A 15,137-nucleotide genomic window follows, 5' to 3' on the forward strand; every position below is an offset into this window, starting at 1 on the left:
TTCTGTTTGAGGTGGTTGCATTGCATTCATTCCTATGCTCCCCCATAGAAATGAATAGGTTTTGTGTTGCCATGGTAATAATTTTGTCTCTCTCTCTGGATTCTGTCTCTTCCACTCCTGTTCCCGTCCAGCCTCCGAGGGCACTGACCTGTTCACGGTGCTGGTGCACGAGTTCGGTCACGCCCTGGGCCTGGCTCACTCCTCCTCCCGGCACTCGGTGATGAGGCCGTACTACCACGGTCCTGCTGGAGACCCGCTCCACTACCGCCTGGGCCAGCAGGACCTGGAGCACATCACCAAGCTCTACGGTAGGACTCAGCAAACACAGCTACACCTGCAGCTGACGCCATGAACAGTTCATTCATATATGAAAATAAGTTCCTGGGGGTAATAATTGATGATAAACTTAGCTGGAAATCACATAGAAATAGTGTAAAATCAAAAATGTCGAAAAACCCTAGCAATATTAAGTAAAACTAATTATTTTTTCTGTCAAAGAGCAACAGTTTTTGATGTATAACTCACTCATAGTTCCATACATGACTTATTGTGTGGAGGTATGGGGTAACACCTATAAAACAAATACAAACCCTATTTTCTTATTACAGAAAAAGCTTTAAGGATAATTAATAGATCTGACTATTATAAACCAACAAATAATCTCTTTATTAAATAAAATACTCTAAAATTCCATGATATAGTAGAGCAGAAAACTGTTCTATTTGCCTTTAAAGCCCGGCAGAAACTACTTCTAAACTGCATTCAGGATTTGTTCCAATTTAAAGAAACTATGACCTGAGGGGGAAACTCATGTTTGTGACGACGACAGCAAGAACTAATATTAAAAAGAGATGTACATCAGTTAAGGTTAGATAAATATGGAATAGTTGTGACAACGACCTAAAAATGTGCAGCTCTATCTTCACGTTTAAGGAAATGTTTAAAGGTATTGTGACATCATTTTTAACATGCTTTTAACACTATTAAAAGTCTTGGCCAACATCCCTCAAATGTGTCTAAAAGAGTGTAACAAGAAAAACTTCACTCTAGTACTCCATTCCTGGCTTTTTATTACAGTGTTTTTTTGCGCCGTGAAAAACGCTTCCTTTCCCCCCTTTCCTGTCAATCATTGCTCCGCTCCTCCTCCAAACCTCCTCCTCCTCCAGCCATACGCTCACAGCGGCGTCGGAGAGTTAAGCCGGGAGCGACAGGCGAAGCATGCACGGAAAAGCAGCAGGGAGAACCACAGCAAACAATCATAAAAATAAAGGCATGTAAATAAAGTGTCCCCTTATCTTAAGTCCAGTCAGTGGCCGCGGGTCTTCTTAGCAGTTTTCCTCCGGTGATTAGAACAGAAGAGTCTCTAAACAGCTCCGTGTTAAGCCTGATTTATGGTTCCGCGTTAAATCGACGCAGAGCCTACGCCGTAGGGTTCAGCGTACGGTGCGCGTCGCTGCGTAACCCTACGCCGTAGGCTCTGCGTCGGTGTAACGCGGAACCATAAATCAGCCTTTATGGTGCGCTGGAGAGGAGAGGAGACAGGGAGCTGGGTGGAGGGGGCGGTGATTTAGCGGATCGTTACGTAACGATCCGCCACCAAACCACATGCGCCGTTTTTGCATAGTTATGCGGAAAATCCCAGAAAGCACATAATACACTGAATGTTAAAAGTTTGTTGTTTTTTAATTGATGTCAAGACACCCAACAAAACACAAAAAATCAAGAAAAATGTGTTTTTCATGTCACAATCCCTTTAAAGAAAATACTGTAAATAAATATAAAACACTATAACTATAAAGTATACTATCAAAAACATTGTAGAATGTGAAACGTCAATTTTATATTTTGTCTTATTTATTTTTGTCTTCTTTATGTATTGCTTGTTTCCACAGAGTAAAAGCTAATGTTTCATATTTAAGCTGATCATGAGATAAAAAGGCACTATAAGCTACGGCTTCAGCTACACCTTTTCGGCTAAAGAAATGTTTATTTTACGTTTTCATCTTGTTTTGTAAAAAAGTGTGTACAAGCTGAAATAAAGATTCATTCATTCATTCATTCATTCATTCATTCATTCATTCATTCATTCATTCATTCATTCATTCATTCATTCATTCATTCATATTATCACAGAATGCACATAGGAGCCAGTTTTTATGGTTCATCTTCATCTACAAGAAATAGCCACAAAGACAGGAAGCTGTAGAGTAATGAGTGAGGACCTGTCTATGCTGCTGAGGACTTGCAGAGGGACAGAGCTGCTTCTGGGCAGATTTATCACGTGAAAAAGCCTCGTATTGTAAAGAATCAGTGGGTGGAAAGAAGGAAAGCTTCTGACGTCATGTTGGTAAGCAGCGTGCTTTTAGTTACGCAGCTTTGCAGACTGCAGCGTGCTTGGATGCACCGACAGCTGTTCACAGGGCAGCTTTTTAGATGCAACAAATGTTCTATACAGTTATTCTCATTATGTATGGCTGCTGTAGCTGTGTCCGCCGGATGCTTTCACTGAGTTTCCTGCCATTATGGAAACAGGGATAATCCTCTAAATCCTGATGAACAAAGCTGATTTGTATACAGTATGTCCAGTTGTTGGTGAAGCAGAAAATGCTTTTTATCTTACGGTTTGACCTGATTTGGAGCCATGACTGTTTTGAATTGCTGCTATTGTAGTTAACAGAATATATACTACAACTTTTTGTATTAGTCTACTGCTATAAAATCTTTAAAAAGCATGAAACTACTTTGAAAAATATACAGTTTTAAATAATGTCACTTATTTATTTGCCTCTCATTTATTGTTTCATATTTCAGTGTATGACTGCCACTAGTTCCTGTCACATCAGAAGTAAACTGAACAATCAATCACGTTCTCATTTTCTTTATAGAAGTTCATTCAGAGTCACCGTCTATGATGGTGACGTGATGTGGAAATGTGGAAAAATCCTCCAATGATGCGACAAAACACTCACATTTACAGGAACAAGCAGTAAGAATAGTTAAGAATAGTTGATGAGCACCATTTTGGGTCAGTTTAGTTCTTCTAAGCCACAGACAGTCCTGCTGTCCTCCATCAAACAGCTGCAGGTAGTCCGGAACGCTTCTGCCCTAGTCCTCACTACAGGACTGTCGAAAGTTAGAATATTGTGATAAAGTTCTTTATTTTCTGTAATGCAAAAAAACAAAAATGTCATACTGTACATTCTGGATTCATTACAAATCGACTGAAATATTGCAAGCCTTTTATTATTTTAATATTGCTGATTATGGTTTACAGTTTAAGATTAAGATTCCCAGAATATTCAAATTTTTTGAGATAGGATATTTGAGTTTTCTTAAGCTGTAATATATATTAATATTAATAATAAAAGGCTTGCAATATTTCAGTTGATTTGTAATGAATCCAGAATGGATGACATTTTTGTTTTTTGTAATTGCATTACAAAAAATCACAATATTCTAATTCTCTGAGACAGTCCTGTATATTTACATAGAGAGAGGGGAGAAGACTCGCGGAAAAGGTTGACCAACCGGGACTTGAACTTGCGCCGCCTATACTAGGGCAACAGCTTCTGTAAATGGTGCATGCTCAACCGACTGACCTATTGAGAGACTTTTCAGTTCTTTTTAACGTGTCTGTCTTTAATTCTGCTTTTAAACTCTTTTACATTTTACTACATTTTTCAAAATGTTTTATGTAAAGCACTTTGAACTGTCTCGTACATGAAATGTGCTGTGCAAATCAGAGCTGGTAGAGCAGCCAAAAATTGTACTCTAGTAAAAGTACTGTTACTTCAGAATAATATGACTCAAGTAGAAGTAAAAAGTATCATCCAAATAATTACTTGAGTAAAAGTAAAAAAGTACTTGGTGAAAAAACTACTCAAGTACTGAGTAACTGTTGAGTAACGTCTGATTTATTTTTTTAACACAACCATTCAAACAGACAAAAGTATAAAATAATCATCTTCAGGCAAATTAAATCAATAAAATAAATTAAAATTAATAAAAAATAGCTTAAATTAAAATAATCTTAAAGTAAATTCAAGTACTTTAATTAATAATAAAATAAATAAAATAATAACAGAATAAAAAAATAAATTAAGCACAAGTAGCACAAAGTTTCAAGCCTTTGTACTTTTCTTTTTTAACCAGGCAGAACTAGAACAAACATGAACTCATAGAAACTCTGTGTGTGTTTGAGTCTGTGTAAATGTGACAAAACATGAAAAAACAAACATTTTTCCCAAAGAATCACCCAGTGATGTCATGAGATTGACGCGTACGTGGATAAAAGGGATAAAAGAAAATTAACAGCTCAACGTGGCCTAATGTAGCGGAGTAAGAGGAACAGTTTCTTCTTCACAAATATACTCAAGTAAAAGTAAAAAGTATAGTGATTCAAAACTACTCCTAAAAGTACAACATTTCCCAAAACTTACTCAAGTAAATGTAACGGAGTAAATGTAACTTGTTACTACCACCTCTGGTACAAATAAACCGGCCTCAGCATGTGCACACTCACAACCCCCAAACAATTACTGTTCACTGTTTTTTGTCGGTATATTCTTTCTCTGTGAAGGTGTGCAGCTGCTTTATAGTTTGAACTGGTTTGATTTCTGGTTTAGGTAAAAGGAGCCATCTGCTTGCTACGGATGTTCCTCGCCTCAAAACCTCAGCAGAACCTAAGCTGTGCCACAGAGGCCACCAACACCATCACCATCACCATCACCATCACAGACATGGGTATGAAGATCAGCCTGGAAATCATCTGGCTGGAGAAATTTACAAAAATGTACTCTGTGCACGAATTTTGTACATAAAGTTGGAGTATTGTGGTAGTATTGAGTTTATTAACTTAATTGTCATGAGATGCTTCAAAACAGTAATCGTTTTTTGTTCGATTGTAAAGGTTGTGAGAGTCACTGTGTGGGTACAAACCTTCATTCTTCATCCTGCATGTGTTTAATCCATCCCAAATGGACACATCCAGACCAACAGGCAGCAGTTTCTGGATCACCAGGTGGTGCTCTGTATAATGAGTCCAAGGTCTCATTAATGTTCCCCTCCAGAGGAGGAATTAAGGGCCAATACCAATGTTCACCCTACTTTCTACCACTAGCCCTAAAAATGAAGCCACAAGTGGTAGGGCCTTGTAATGTTCCCTAGGGATTGGGACACCACTTGCTACGTCACTGCATGGTTTAGGTTCGGGTACGTAAGAGACTGCGTAGTTACGTTTGCACATACGTCACACCATATCAGGAAGAGCTAAAAGCAACGGCGTAGGGTACGCGGCAACGCGCACCCTACGCTGTAGGCTCTGCGTTGGTGTAACGCGGAACCATAAATCAACCTTTATTCTGGCGAGATCTGAAGATACAACGCAACAAGTGATTATGTACATTCACTGAGTGAATATTATGAAAGTAAAACATATATTTCTCGCTAGAGATGTGATCAAAACGCATTTTTATGCAGAAACAAACTCAAAATATAGATTTTATTCACTAAAAATGACAAATGTCCGCCATGTTTTTTTGTTTGATTCAGTCTGCAAATGATGACCTAAAGAATTCTGGGAAATTTTTCTGGCCCTCGGTCGGTGAGTCAGCATCTGAAAACCCTAGCTTTTAAGGGTTAGATTCATACACACTAGCCCTCGATATGCACACTACCCCTACATGCAAAGAGGAATTGGAACACCACTACCCTCATGGGAACGAGCAAAATTTAGGGGTAGAGTTGAAAAGTAGGGCTAGGGGGGGATTGGGACTGGCCCTAACACAACAAGCCGGGAAGCAGTGGGCTGCTCCGTTTGAAAGTCAGGAGGAAAACACAGTGATATGACAAGGAGACTCTGGAGAGTCTGGACAAAAATAGAAAGGGGAAAAGGATGAAGAAATGGTGGTTTCTTTGTTGGGTCAAAGCTGTGGCTAACTGGAAAAAGAGCTCATGCTGGTAAATTGCATGGGCTTTTTTTTTTTTTACTCACTTACTCACTTGTTGGCTAGTTCATTTGTGGAGGTGTCAACATGAGCACATTCATGTTCTGTAACGTGACTTAACAAAAGAGGCTGCAAGATCAATGAAGCAAAGTAAATGTGTTACATCACGTGTCTTTTGTATCCATGACTTGTCTTTGACAGCTCTCACTGGTTTATGGTATGTAGGACTTGTCACTTGTTTTTGATATATATAACTTGTCTTTGATATCTATCACTTCTCTTTGATATCTATCACTTCTCTTTGATATCTATCACTTCTCTTTGATATCTATCACTTCTCTTTGATATCTATCACTTCTATTTGATATCTATCACTTGTCTTTTGTATCTCTCACTTGTCTTTGATGTCACTCACTTGTCCTTAGTATCTATCACTTGTCTTTGGTATTCATTACTTGTATTTAGTATCACTTGTCTCTTGTATCCATGACTTGTCTTGGATAACTCTCACTTCTCTTTGACATCTATCACCTGTTTTCAATATCTGTCCCATGTCTTTGATATCTATCACTTCTCTTTGATATCTATCACTTGTCTTTGATATCTATAACTTTGGTCTTTGGACTTTGGTCTTTGGTATCCATCAATTGTCTTTTGTCTCTATCACTTGTCTTTGATATCTGTCACTTGTCTTTGGTATATATAACTTGTCTTTGGTATCTATGAGTTGTCTTTGATATCTATCAGTTGTCTTTAGTATATCTCACTTGTCTTTGATATCTCTCACTTGTGTTTGATATTTATCAGTTTTCTTTATTATCTATCACTTCTTTTGGTGTCTTCCTGACGTTATATTTTATCTCACCCTCTCATAGGCAAATGAACGTAAAAAGAAAAAAGTGTGTGTGTGTTTGTTTGTCTCTACCCAGTGCTTCAATAGATCGCTGTAACACCAGTTTTGATGCTGTGGCAAAGATCCGAGGAGAGACCTTCTTCTTTAAAGGTATGTAACTCATTAGGAGTGTTGGAACTTGGCACGAGAGGAGATATTATAAATCTCTTTTATTGATGTGACAAAATAACTGCATAATAAGCATAGACAAAAAAAAGAAGACTGAAATATCCCAAACTTCAGCTGTGTGCAGAAATATCATTCAGTAACCCACCAGTGTTGTGCTAGTTACTGAAAAATAGTAACTAGTTACCGTTACTAGTTACTTTTTTACCATTTTACCGTTTTTACCATTACTAGTTACTAGTTACTTACTAGTTTTACCGTTTTTACCATTACTAGTTACTAGTTACTTACTAGTTTTACCGTTTTACCATTACTAATTACTTAATTAAAAAGTAACTCAGTTAGTAACTCAGTTACTTAGACCAAAAAGTAATGCGTTATTATGAAAAGTAACTTTTTAGTTACTTTAAATAAACACATTTTTTTAAATGCTCCCATTAATCCCCTCTAGCCTTCATTTCAGCAGGTACTGTATGGATTTGCGTTGTGCATCGTGTTCTGCATTCTGATTGGCTAAACAGTCTCCCCGCTTCTTCACTTCCTGTGTCAATAACGTTGGTTGCTTAGCAACAAGCTGAGAACGGCCAATGAGCTTCAGCAGCAGCTCAAGAACGGGACCTTTGATGAATCGTTCATTACAGTTCTCAGATATAATCCATGGTGGCATGTCGGTTTATAACAATCTTTTTGCCCAGAAGAAAAAAGAGCGACAACAACGACCCATAACTATTTTCTTCTCTGGAAAAAACACAGCTGCACCGCGGCTTTAGGAGAAAAAGACGCTACAGAGTCGAGATGCAGCGGCTCAGAAGAGCAGTGGAATACGTGCGAGGCGGTGCTGATCTCTGCAATTTGAACCTTCTATAATAATTGTAAAAAAAAAAAAAAGGTTGCTACTTTGAGAATTTCACTTACCACAGGTTCTTTTTGGAACGTAAATCCTGCGAAAAATGAGGGATTACTGTAATAACAATATCTCCACGTTGCGAAACTCTCCTTCTCTTGGCTCATGACCGTCATGTTTTTGTAAACACACACACTACGTTTCCTCCGGTCTCCACGTGTGGGGAAAAAAAGCTTCACTGTAGCCAGAAATGGTTACAGTGAAGCTGTTTGGTAACGGTAATTAAGTTACTGAATTTAAAAAGTAATGCGTTAGAGCAGAGGTTTTCAACTGGTTTTGTCCCAGAGACCACCATTATAACCAAGAAGCAACTTGGGGACCTTGATTTAAATTAAAGTATGGGCCTATATAGGCTATTTATTAGCATCAGTGTCTATTTTTATTTGCACCTTTTGCTATAAAAAAAACAAAAAACAGACAATGAAAAATGAAAAATAGGAAGCCAAGAGGGCTTATAATATTACAAAGTTCACTCTCACTCATTTGACATCATTTGGATGGGTAAATTATTCACAAAAATTAATAGTAAATGGAAAATAAATTGAGTCTAAATAAATATATATTTTTTTAATTATTGTTTTCCATTTACAATTTCACGGACCAGCTGCAATACCGCCACGGACCACCAGAGGGCCACCGGTTGACAAACCCTGCGTTAGAGTATTAGTTACCGCCAAAACTAACGGCATTACTGTAACGCGTTACTAAATAACACGTTGGTCCCAACTCAGGCCACGTTTACACGTAGCCGGGTATTTACAAAAACGGATATTTTCCCCTCTACGTTTTCAAAAATATCCTCGTTTACACGGACCCGCATGAAAATGCTGTTAACGTCATGCCAGCCAATCAGAATCCTGGAAAAAACATCAACAACTGACACGTGTAATTTCCAGTTAAGGCTGATTTATGGTTCTGCGTTACACCAACGCAGAGCCCGGCGACGCACACCGTACGGCGCGCATCGCCGCGTACCCTACGCCGTAGGCTCTGCGTCGATTTAACGCGGGACCATAATTCAGGCTTTACTTCCAAGACGGACCGAGAGTCTTTCGTTTGGAGTGACAGAGAAGTGGAGTTACTTTTAAGTGTGACTTTAGAATATAAAACAGGTAAAATACAAGAAAATATTGACGGTGGCCAAACTAATTGTAAACACAGGTCGCACACATGACGCTGGTGAGTTTCTGGTGCATATGTGACGTTCTGAAGCTTAAATCTCCTTTTTCCTCTGTTTTCCTCAGTTTTCCTCCGTTTTCCTCCGTTTTCCTCTGTTTAGATGCAAACGTGAAAACAGAGTTTTTGAAAATCTCCACTTTGGCCGGAGTTTTCAGAAATGATCGTTTTTGGGGGCTTTGAGCTGCGTTTTCGTGTAAACGAACGGCCAAAACGCATGAAAACGCCTCCGTTTTTTCTACGTGTAAACGGGGCCTCAGTAACTCAACTTGCTTTTCTTGGAATTCTTCCTTTTTCTGTCATTTCTCTTAGCTGAGAAACAACAGATCCAATGGACATTAATCTGTGTTAGTGCACAATTCCTCCCCTGAAGTGTGTAGTTTGAGACGGCAAGTTTTTGGCTCTAATGAACAGTTTTATTCACTACTCCTTCATGTCACCCGTCCATCTGTCCAGGTCTGAAGGTGTGGCGAGTGAACAGCAGGGGTCTGGTGTCAGCTCGTGGAGCTTCAGTCAGGAGACTGTGGAGGGGTCTTCCCCCTGACCTTCCCTGTCTTCACGCTGTGCTGGAGAGACAATCTGATCACGCTATCATCTTCATCAGTGGTACACCACGTTAATGTTTAGGACTGAACTTTATCAAACCTGAAAAGGAGAATTCACATTAAAAGGGCTGATCTTGAAGAGAAAGGGAGCTGCTTATTAACCCTTGTACTGTCTTTGGGTCAAAATGACCCAATTCTTCTATCTATTCTTCTCACCAATTCTTTCCTCCTACTCTCTCCTTCCTTCTTCCTTTCCTCTTTTCCTCCTTTTTTACCCTCCTTTACTCCTTTTTCTTCCTACCTCCCTTCCATCATTCGTTCCTTTATTACCTTCTTTGCTTTCCCTTCCTTCTTCCCTCCCTTCTTTCTTTCTTTTTCTCCATTCCTTCCTCCCTCCCTTCCATCTTTTCTCCCTTCTTTCCTCCCTTTCCTACTCTGCTTCTTTTCTCCTTTCTTCCTTACTTCCTTCTTTCCTTCATTCCTTCTTTTCTTGACCCAAAGACAACACAAGGGTTAATACCTATGTAACGGATCACACCTGAAAGGTGTCTTAACTGAGAGCTGAAGCTCCTCAACATTCAGTCAGTAGTGAAGAAGCCTCTCAGATGAGCGATGAAAGGTCCTCAAGAACCCAGAAGGAAGTTCATTTGTAGCAGGTATCCCACGTATAGAGAGGCCTTGTGCAGTCTGTGCAGTCTGTGCAGTCTGTGCAGTCTGTGCAGTCTGTGCAGTCTGTGCAGTCTTTGCTCTCCACATTATCTCCCTTTGACCCTGTTTTCTGTCTATCAATAAAGACCACTAGAGCCAGAATACCTTTTGAAAAAGAAAATAAAAGCAGAGTGACTCAGCCGTTGGACCAACATCTCCACAATGACTGCATTTCCATGCATCAATAACCCTTTTAAAACCTGAATATTGGCAATAACCCGAATTTGCACGGCCATGTAAACACCAATAACCCCTTTGAATCACCGGAATTTGCTCATATTCAGGTTTTTAAAAACCCCAATATGAGCCCTGGGTTACTCCTTTTAAAACCTGAATATTCAGTCATGTAAACGCCGAACAGAATATCCCCATCAAACGGAACATGAATGTGTTTTCTGCACATGCTCTGTTCACAAGGAATCCTGGTCTTTTGAGTCCAGGAAGTTCTTATAAACACGGAGAAACCAAGACCAGGAGGAGACTAATCACTTCATAAATGTAATGAAGGATATGAACATTTCTGCATTTGTAGACGGTAGAAAGTACCGGGATAGCCAGATTAAAAAAATTTTGAGAGAAAAGTTGCGCGAAGCAGCATTTGTTTTGAATTTGGATACAGGAAGAAGAAGCAGAAATGACGCTAATTGCGTCATCACGTTCTCTGTGCGTCGCTGGTTTGATCCAGATATCCCAAATGATTAATCATCATGGAAACGGAATATTCCCAATGTTTCAGTAACCGGAATATTAGCAATAACCCGAATTTTGACTGCATGTAAACGTAGTCAATCTCTCCGTGTGCAGGCTCTCAGTTCTGGCTGTTCCGAGACCTAGCCCTGCAGGACGGCTACCCTCAGCCCCTGTCTGCTCTCAGGACGGGGGCTGGTCTGGCTGCAGGGGACGGTGATGGTGATGATGATGAAGACGACACACCAGCATCAGGACGGTGGGGTCTGGTCTGGGACCCGGAGGAGGGTCCGGTGTGGGGGAAGTTAGGACATCCAGAGGAAGAGGATCAAGAAGACACATGGACTCAACTGCTAAAGGAAGGAGTAAACGGCATCACGACGGACAGTCAGGGTGAGGAACTCCATCACCACTGGTAGATGTGTAATACTCCTGAAATGGGGAAAAATAATCAGAACGTGAGTACGTGTCTTCACTCATTCAGGGTCTTTACTGGAAAGAGGGAAAACATCGTGCTCCCGTCTCTACTTGTGGGTGGAGACAAACTCAATCAAGCACAGATAAATAGATCCACTCTTCAAAACAATACAACACACTAAAATAAACACATCTGTGTCTTTTAACCCTTGTACTGTCTTCGGGTCAAAATGACCTAATTCTCCTGTTCCTTCTTTCCTCCTGCTCTCTCCTTCCTTCCTTCCTTCCTTCCTTCCTTCCTTCCTTCCTTCCTTCCTTCCTTCCTTCCTTCCTTCCTTCCTTCCTTCCTTCCTTCCTTCCTTCCTTCCTTCCTTCCTTCCTTCCTTCCTTCCTTCCTTCCTTCTTTCTTTCTTTCCTCCTGCTCTCTCCTTCTTTCTTCCCTTCCTCTTTTCTCCCTTCCTTCTTTCCTTGTTTCCTTCCTTCCTTCCTTCTCTCCTTCCTTCCTTCCTTCCTTCCTTCCTTCCTTCCTTCCTTCCTTCCTTCCTTCTCTCCTTCCTTCCTCCCTCCCTTTCCTTCCTTCCTTCCTTCCTTCCTTCTTTCCTTCCTTCCTTCTTTCTTCCTGCTCTCTCCTTCCTTCCTTCTTTCTTTCCTTCCTTCCTTCCTTCCTTCCTTCCTTCCTTCCTTCCTTCCTTCCTTCCTTCCTTCCTTCCTTCCTTCCTTCCTTCCTTCCTTCCTTCCTTCCTTCCTTCCTTCCTTCTCTCCTTCCTTCCTCCCTCCCTTTCCTTCCTTCCTTCCTTCCTTCCTTCCTTCTTTCCTTCCTTCCTTCTTTCCTCCTGCTCTCTCCTTCCTTCCTTCTTTCTTTCCTTCCTTCCTTCCTTCCTTCCTTCCTTCCTTCCTTCTTTCTTTCTTTTCCTCCTGCTCTCTCCTTCCTTCTTCCCTTCCTCTTTTCTCCCTTCCTTCCTTCTTTCCTTGTTTCCTTCCTTCCTTCTCTCCTTCCTTCCTTCCTTCCTTCCTTCCTTCCTTCCTTCCTTCCTTCCTTCCTTCCTTCCTCTTTTGTCCCTTCCTCCTTCCTTTCCTTCTTTTCATTCTTCCTTCCTTCCTTCCTTCCTTCCTTCCTTCCTCCTTTCTTTCCTTCTTTTCATTCTTCCTTCCTTCCTTCCTCCTTTCTTGACCCGAAGACAGCACAAGGGTTAAATACTTCTAAATAAAATAACGGTTTATTTAACCTCCTACATTCACAAAGAGTATTTCAAAAGTCCCAAAATTAGCAATATATTACAAAAATAGAGATATATTTTTTCATCAACAAAACAAATTTAAAAGTGTTCAAATAACAAAATAACATATTTGAACCATTTTACAATAAAATGTAATGTAATGTATAAAAATGTAAAATATGCTTTGTTGATGAGAGAATATGTTTCTCTATTTTTCTTATTTTTGTGAGGGGGGATATATATTGTTTTTCGGCACTACCTTGTTCTCTATAGCTGATAGAACATGAATTACTCCTATGTGGGATCAATAAAGTTCTTATTTTTACCATCTGAGAAAATTAAATATATTATATTTGGTGCCTAACTGTTTCCAAGTATATTAGTGCGTGTGTGAATGAATAAATGAGATGTAAAACGTACATTTCTTTGTAGAAAGGAGCTTTAGAAAATAAGTCCATTTACTTGTATTAGTTTACAGCGCAGTCTTGAACATCCAATATGGCGGCGACGTTGACGTATCTCAGCAGCGGGCAAGAACACTCGATGTGGTGTCTACGTATATATATCTATGGGCGCACAAATGAAATGAAATGAAATGCAGCGGGAGCATTCATGAGGCCAAAGGGGAGACGAATCCACTCAAAGTCTCCATGCAGTTACAAAAGCGGTTAGTGGTCTGCTTTCTTCAGAGATAAATCCCTGGTGGTAGGATTTTCCTTGAACTAAAAGAATGGCCACCTAACCTCTCTGTTATGTCTTGGACCCGTGGGATTGGTTGATGATCCGGCTAGGTTTTTCTGTTCAAATCCCTGTAATCGATACACAACCGCAATGTACCATCCTTCTTTCTTACACACACAACAGCGGAGGAGTATGAAGAGTTTGACTTCCTGACCCAGCATTGCACTTTAGATCCCCAAGGTTCTTGCTGTTACAGATGCAGGATTGAAACAAAGAAAAGCAAATCACACAAAGTGATAACGTTCAGTTGGTTCAGTGCACAGTACAATTTAAACTTCAAGCTTGTTCTGACTTACATTTCTACAAAAACATTCTCTGTTCACTTCCAGGCTCTGTTTACCTCTTCAAAGGAGACGCCTACTGGAAGTTCAGCTTTCCAGGGTCCTCCCTGCAGGAGGGCTACCCACAATCCTCTGCAGCAGACTGGCTGGACTGTGCCGACTCTTCGTCCGGCGGGGACGACATCTCTCTGTCTCTGTCTCCACCTGCAGGAAAACAGGAACTCTGGGAAACATGGAGCGACGACAGAGAAGAGGACACTGCAAGGAGGAGGGAGAGACATGGACATAAAGACAAATACAGACAGGACGGCAGGTCACACGGCCGGACGCAGTGCACGTGTCACAACAGAGCTCTGGGAGGAAGCAACACATCTGGGATTTCAGTCTTCCTGTTGGTTACATGGACCCGGTTGGCCTTTTAGGCAGCGTAAGCAAATCAAAGTTACACATCTTAATAGAACAGATGAGGCTGTACTAGAGAATAGTGCGGCATCTATAAACACTCCAATCATGAGTTGGCAAAGAGTGGAGGCGGTTGGAGACAAATTGGGTGACTGATATTCTGGATCCACAGTACGTCTCTTTGAACTCTTTGTTTTGTTGCACTGAAGTGTTGAATGAATGATTGTCATAGTGTGGAAGTTTATGTCAAAACACAAGTTATAGTTCATTTCAATCTATTTAAGCTCTTTTTAGAGGTATGGCTCCAGTTTTGCAGTTCATTTCTAATGTGTAGCACATGCTGAAAGGACGTTTTTATAAGACTTTGTTCCTGCTTGCACCAGCTCTGTTGAAGCAGTGTAAGAATGGACTCAAGACCGTCATGAACTGTTCCACATCACAGGGTTTTATATTGCGTCTCTTTCTCGCCATGTACTGTAATCTCACTCCGTGCTCCGTCCACAGGCATGAAGAGCAGTGTGGGCAAAGTTCTGGCAGTGCAGCGAAGGTCTACAACACTCACATTTATTTACGTTGTGTCTGCTATTTAAAAAAAAGTTCTTACATCTAAATGTTGAACCATAAAAAGTCTGTAATAAAGTCATATTACGTGGTCTTTTGACGTCAATAAAATGTGAGATCAACTATAGAAGAAAGCGTAGCAGTGAAGTTACAACAGACAGGAGCTTCTGCATACGTGCCACTTTTCAGGTTCAAGTCTGTTTAGATCAGAAACACTGCCTGCAGAAGATTAGTGTGATCCAACCAGTCACGGTCTGTCACCGTCTGTGAACATGACAACAATGGTCTCCTTGGAAGAAGACCCAGGACAATAACAGCAAAAACCGAAAACAGAAGGACACAATGCAGGTTGAAAGTCACATCTGCCGTACGTTCCAGGTGGAAAAATGAAGCCTCCAAAAGGAAATGACATCACCCCTTACGTGATCCATGGAGGAGGCTGGATTATGATCTGGAAATGTTCACCGTCGGGACGGAGCGACAAGGAAAATACAGAGTAGTGTTGCTTTAAAGTACAGCAACGCTGAGATCTATA

General features: G+C 40.5%; 1 protein-coding gene across 2 annotated transcripts in view; it reads left to right on the plus strand.

The window, feature by feature from the left end:
• The window catches only part of LOC133447711 (matrix metalloproteinase-17-like), a 34,475-nt gene extending 19,767 nt beyond the window's left edge, over positions 1-14,708 (plus strand). For both annotated transcript variants that reach the window (XM_061726444.1, XM_061726445.1), the window contains exons 7-12: positions 132-308; positions 4,626-4,743; positions 6,875-6,948; positions 9,500-9,649; positions 11,101-11,376; positions 13,688-14,708. In XM_061726444.1, the coding sequence (XP_061582428.1) occupies positions 132-308; positions 4,626-4,743; positions 6,875-6,948; positions 9,500-9,649; positions 11,101-11,376; positions 13,688-14,061 (1,169 nt within the window). In that variant the 3' untranslated portion in view covers positions 14,062-14,708. The remainder of the gene's footprint in view (positions 1-131; positions 309-4,625; positions 4,744-6,874; positions 6,949-9,499; positions 9,650-11,100; positions 11,377-13,687) is intronic.
• Positions 14,709-15,137: the final 429 nt, after the last annotated feature.

This window comes from Cololabis saira, chromosome 7 (assembly GCF_033807715.1).
Source record: "Cololabis saira isolate AMF1-May2022 chromosome 7, fColSai1.1, whole genome shotgun sequence".
In the NCBI taxonomy this organism is placed as follows: domain Eukaryota; kingdom Metazoa; phylum Chordata; class Actinopteri; order Beloniformes; family Belonidae; genus Cololabis; species Cololabis saira.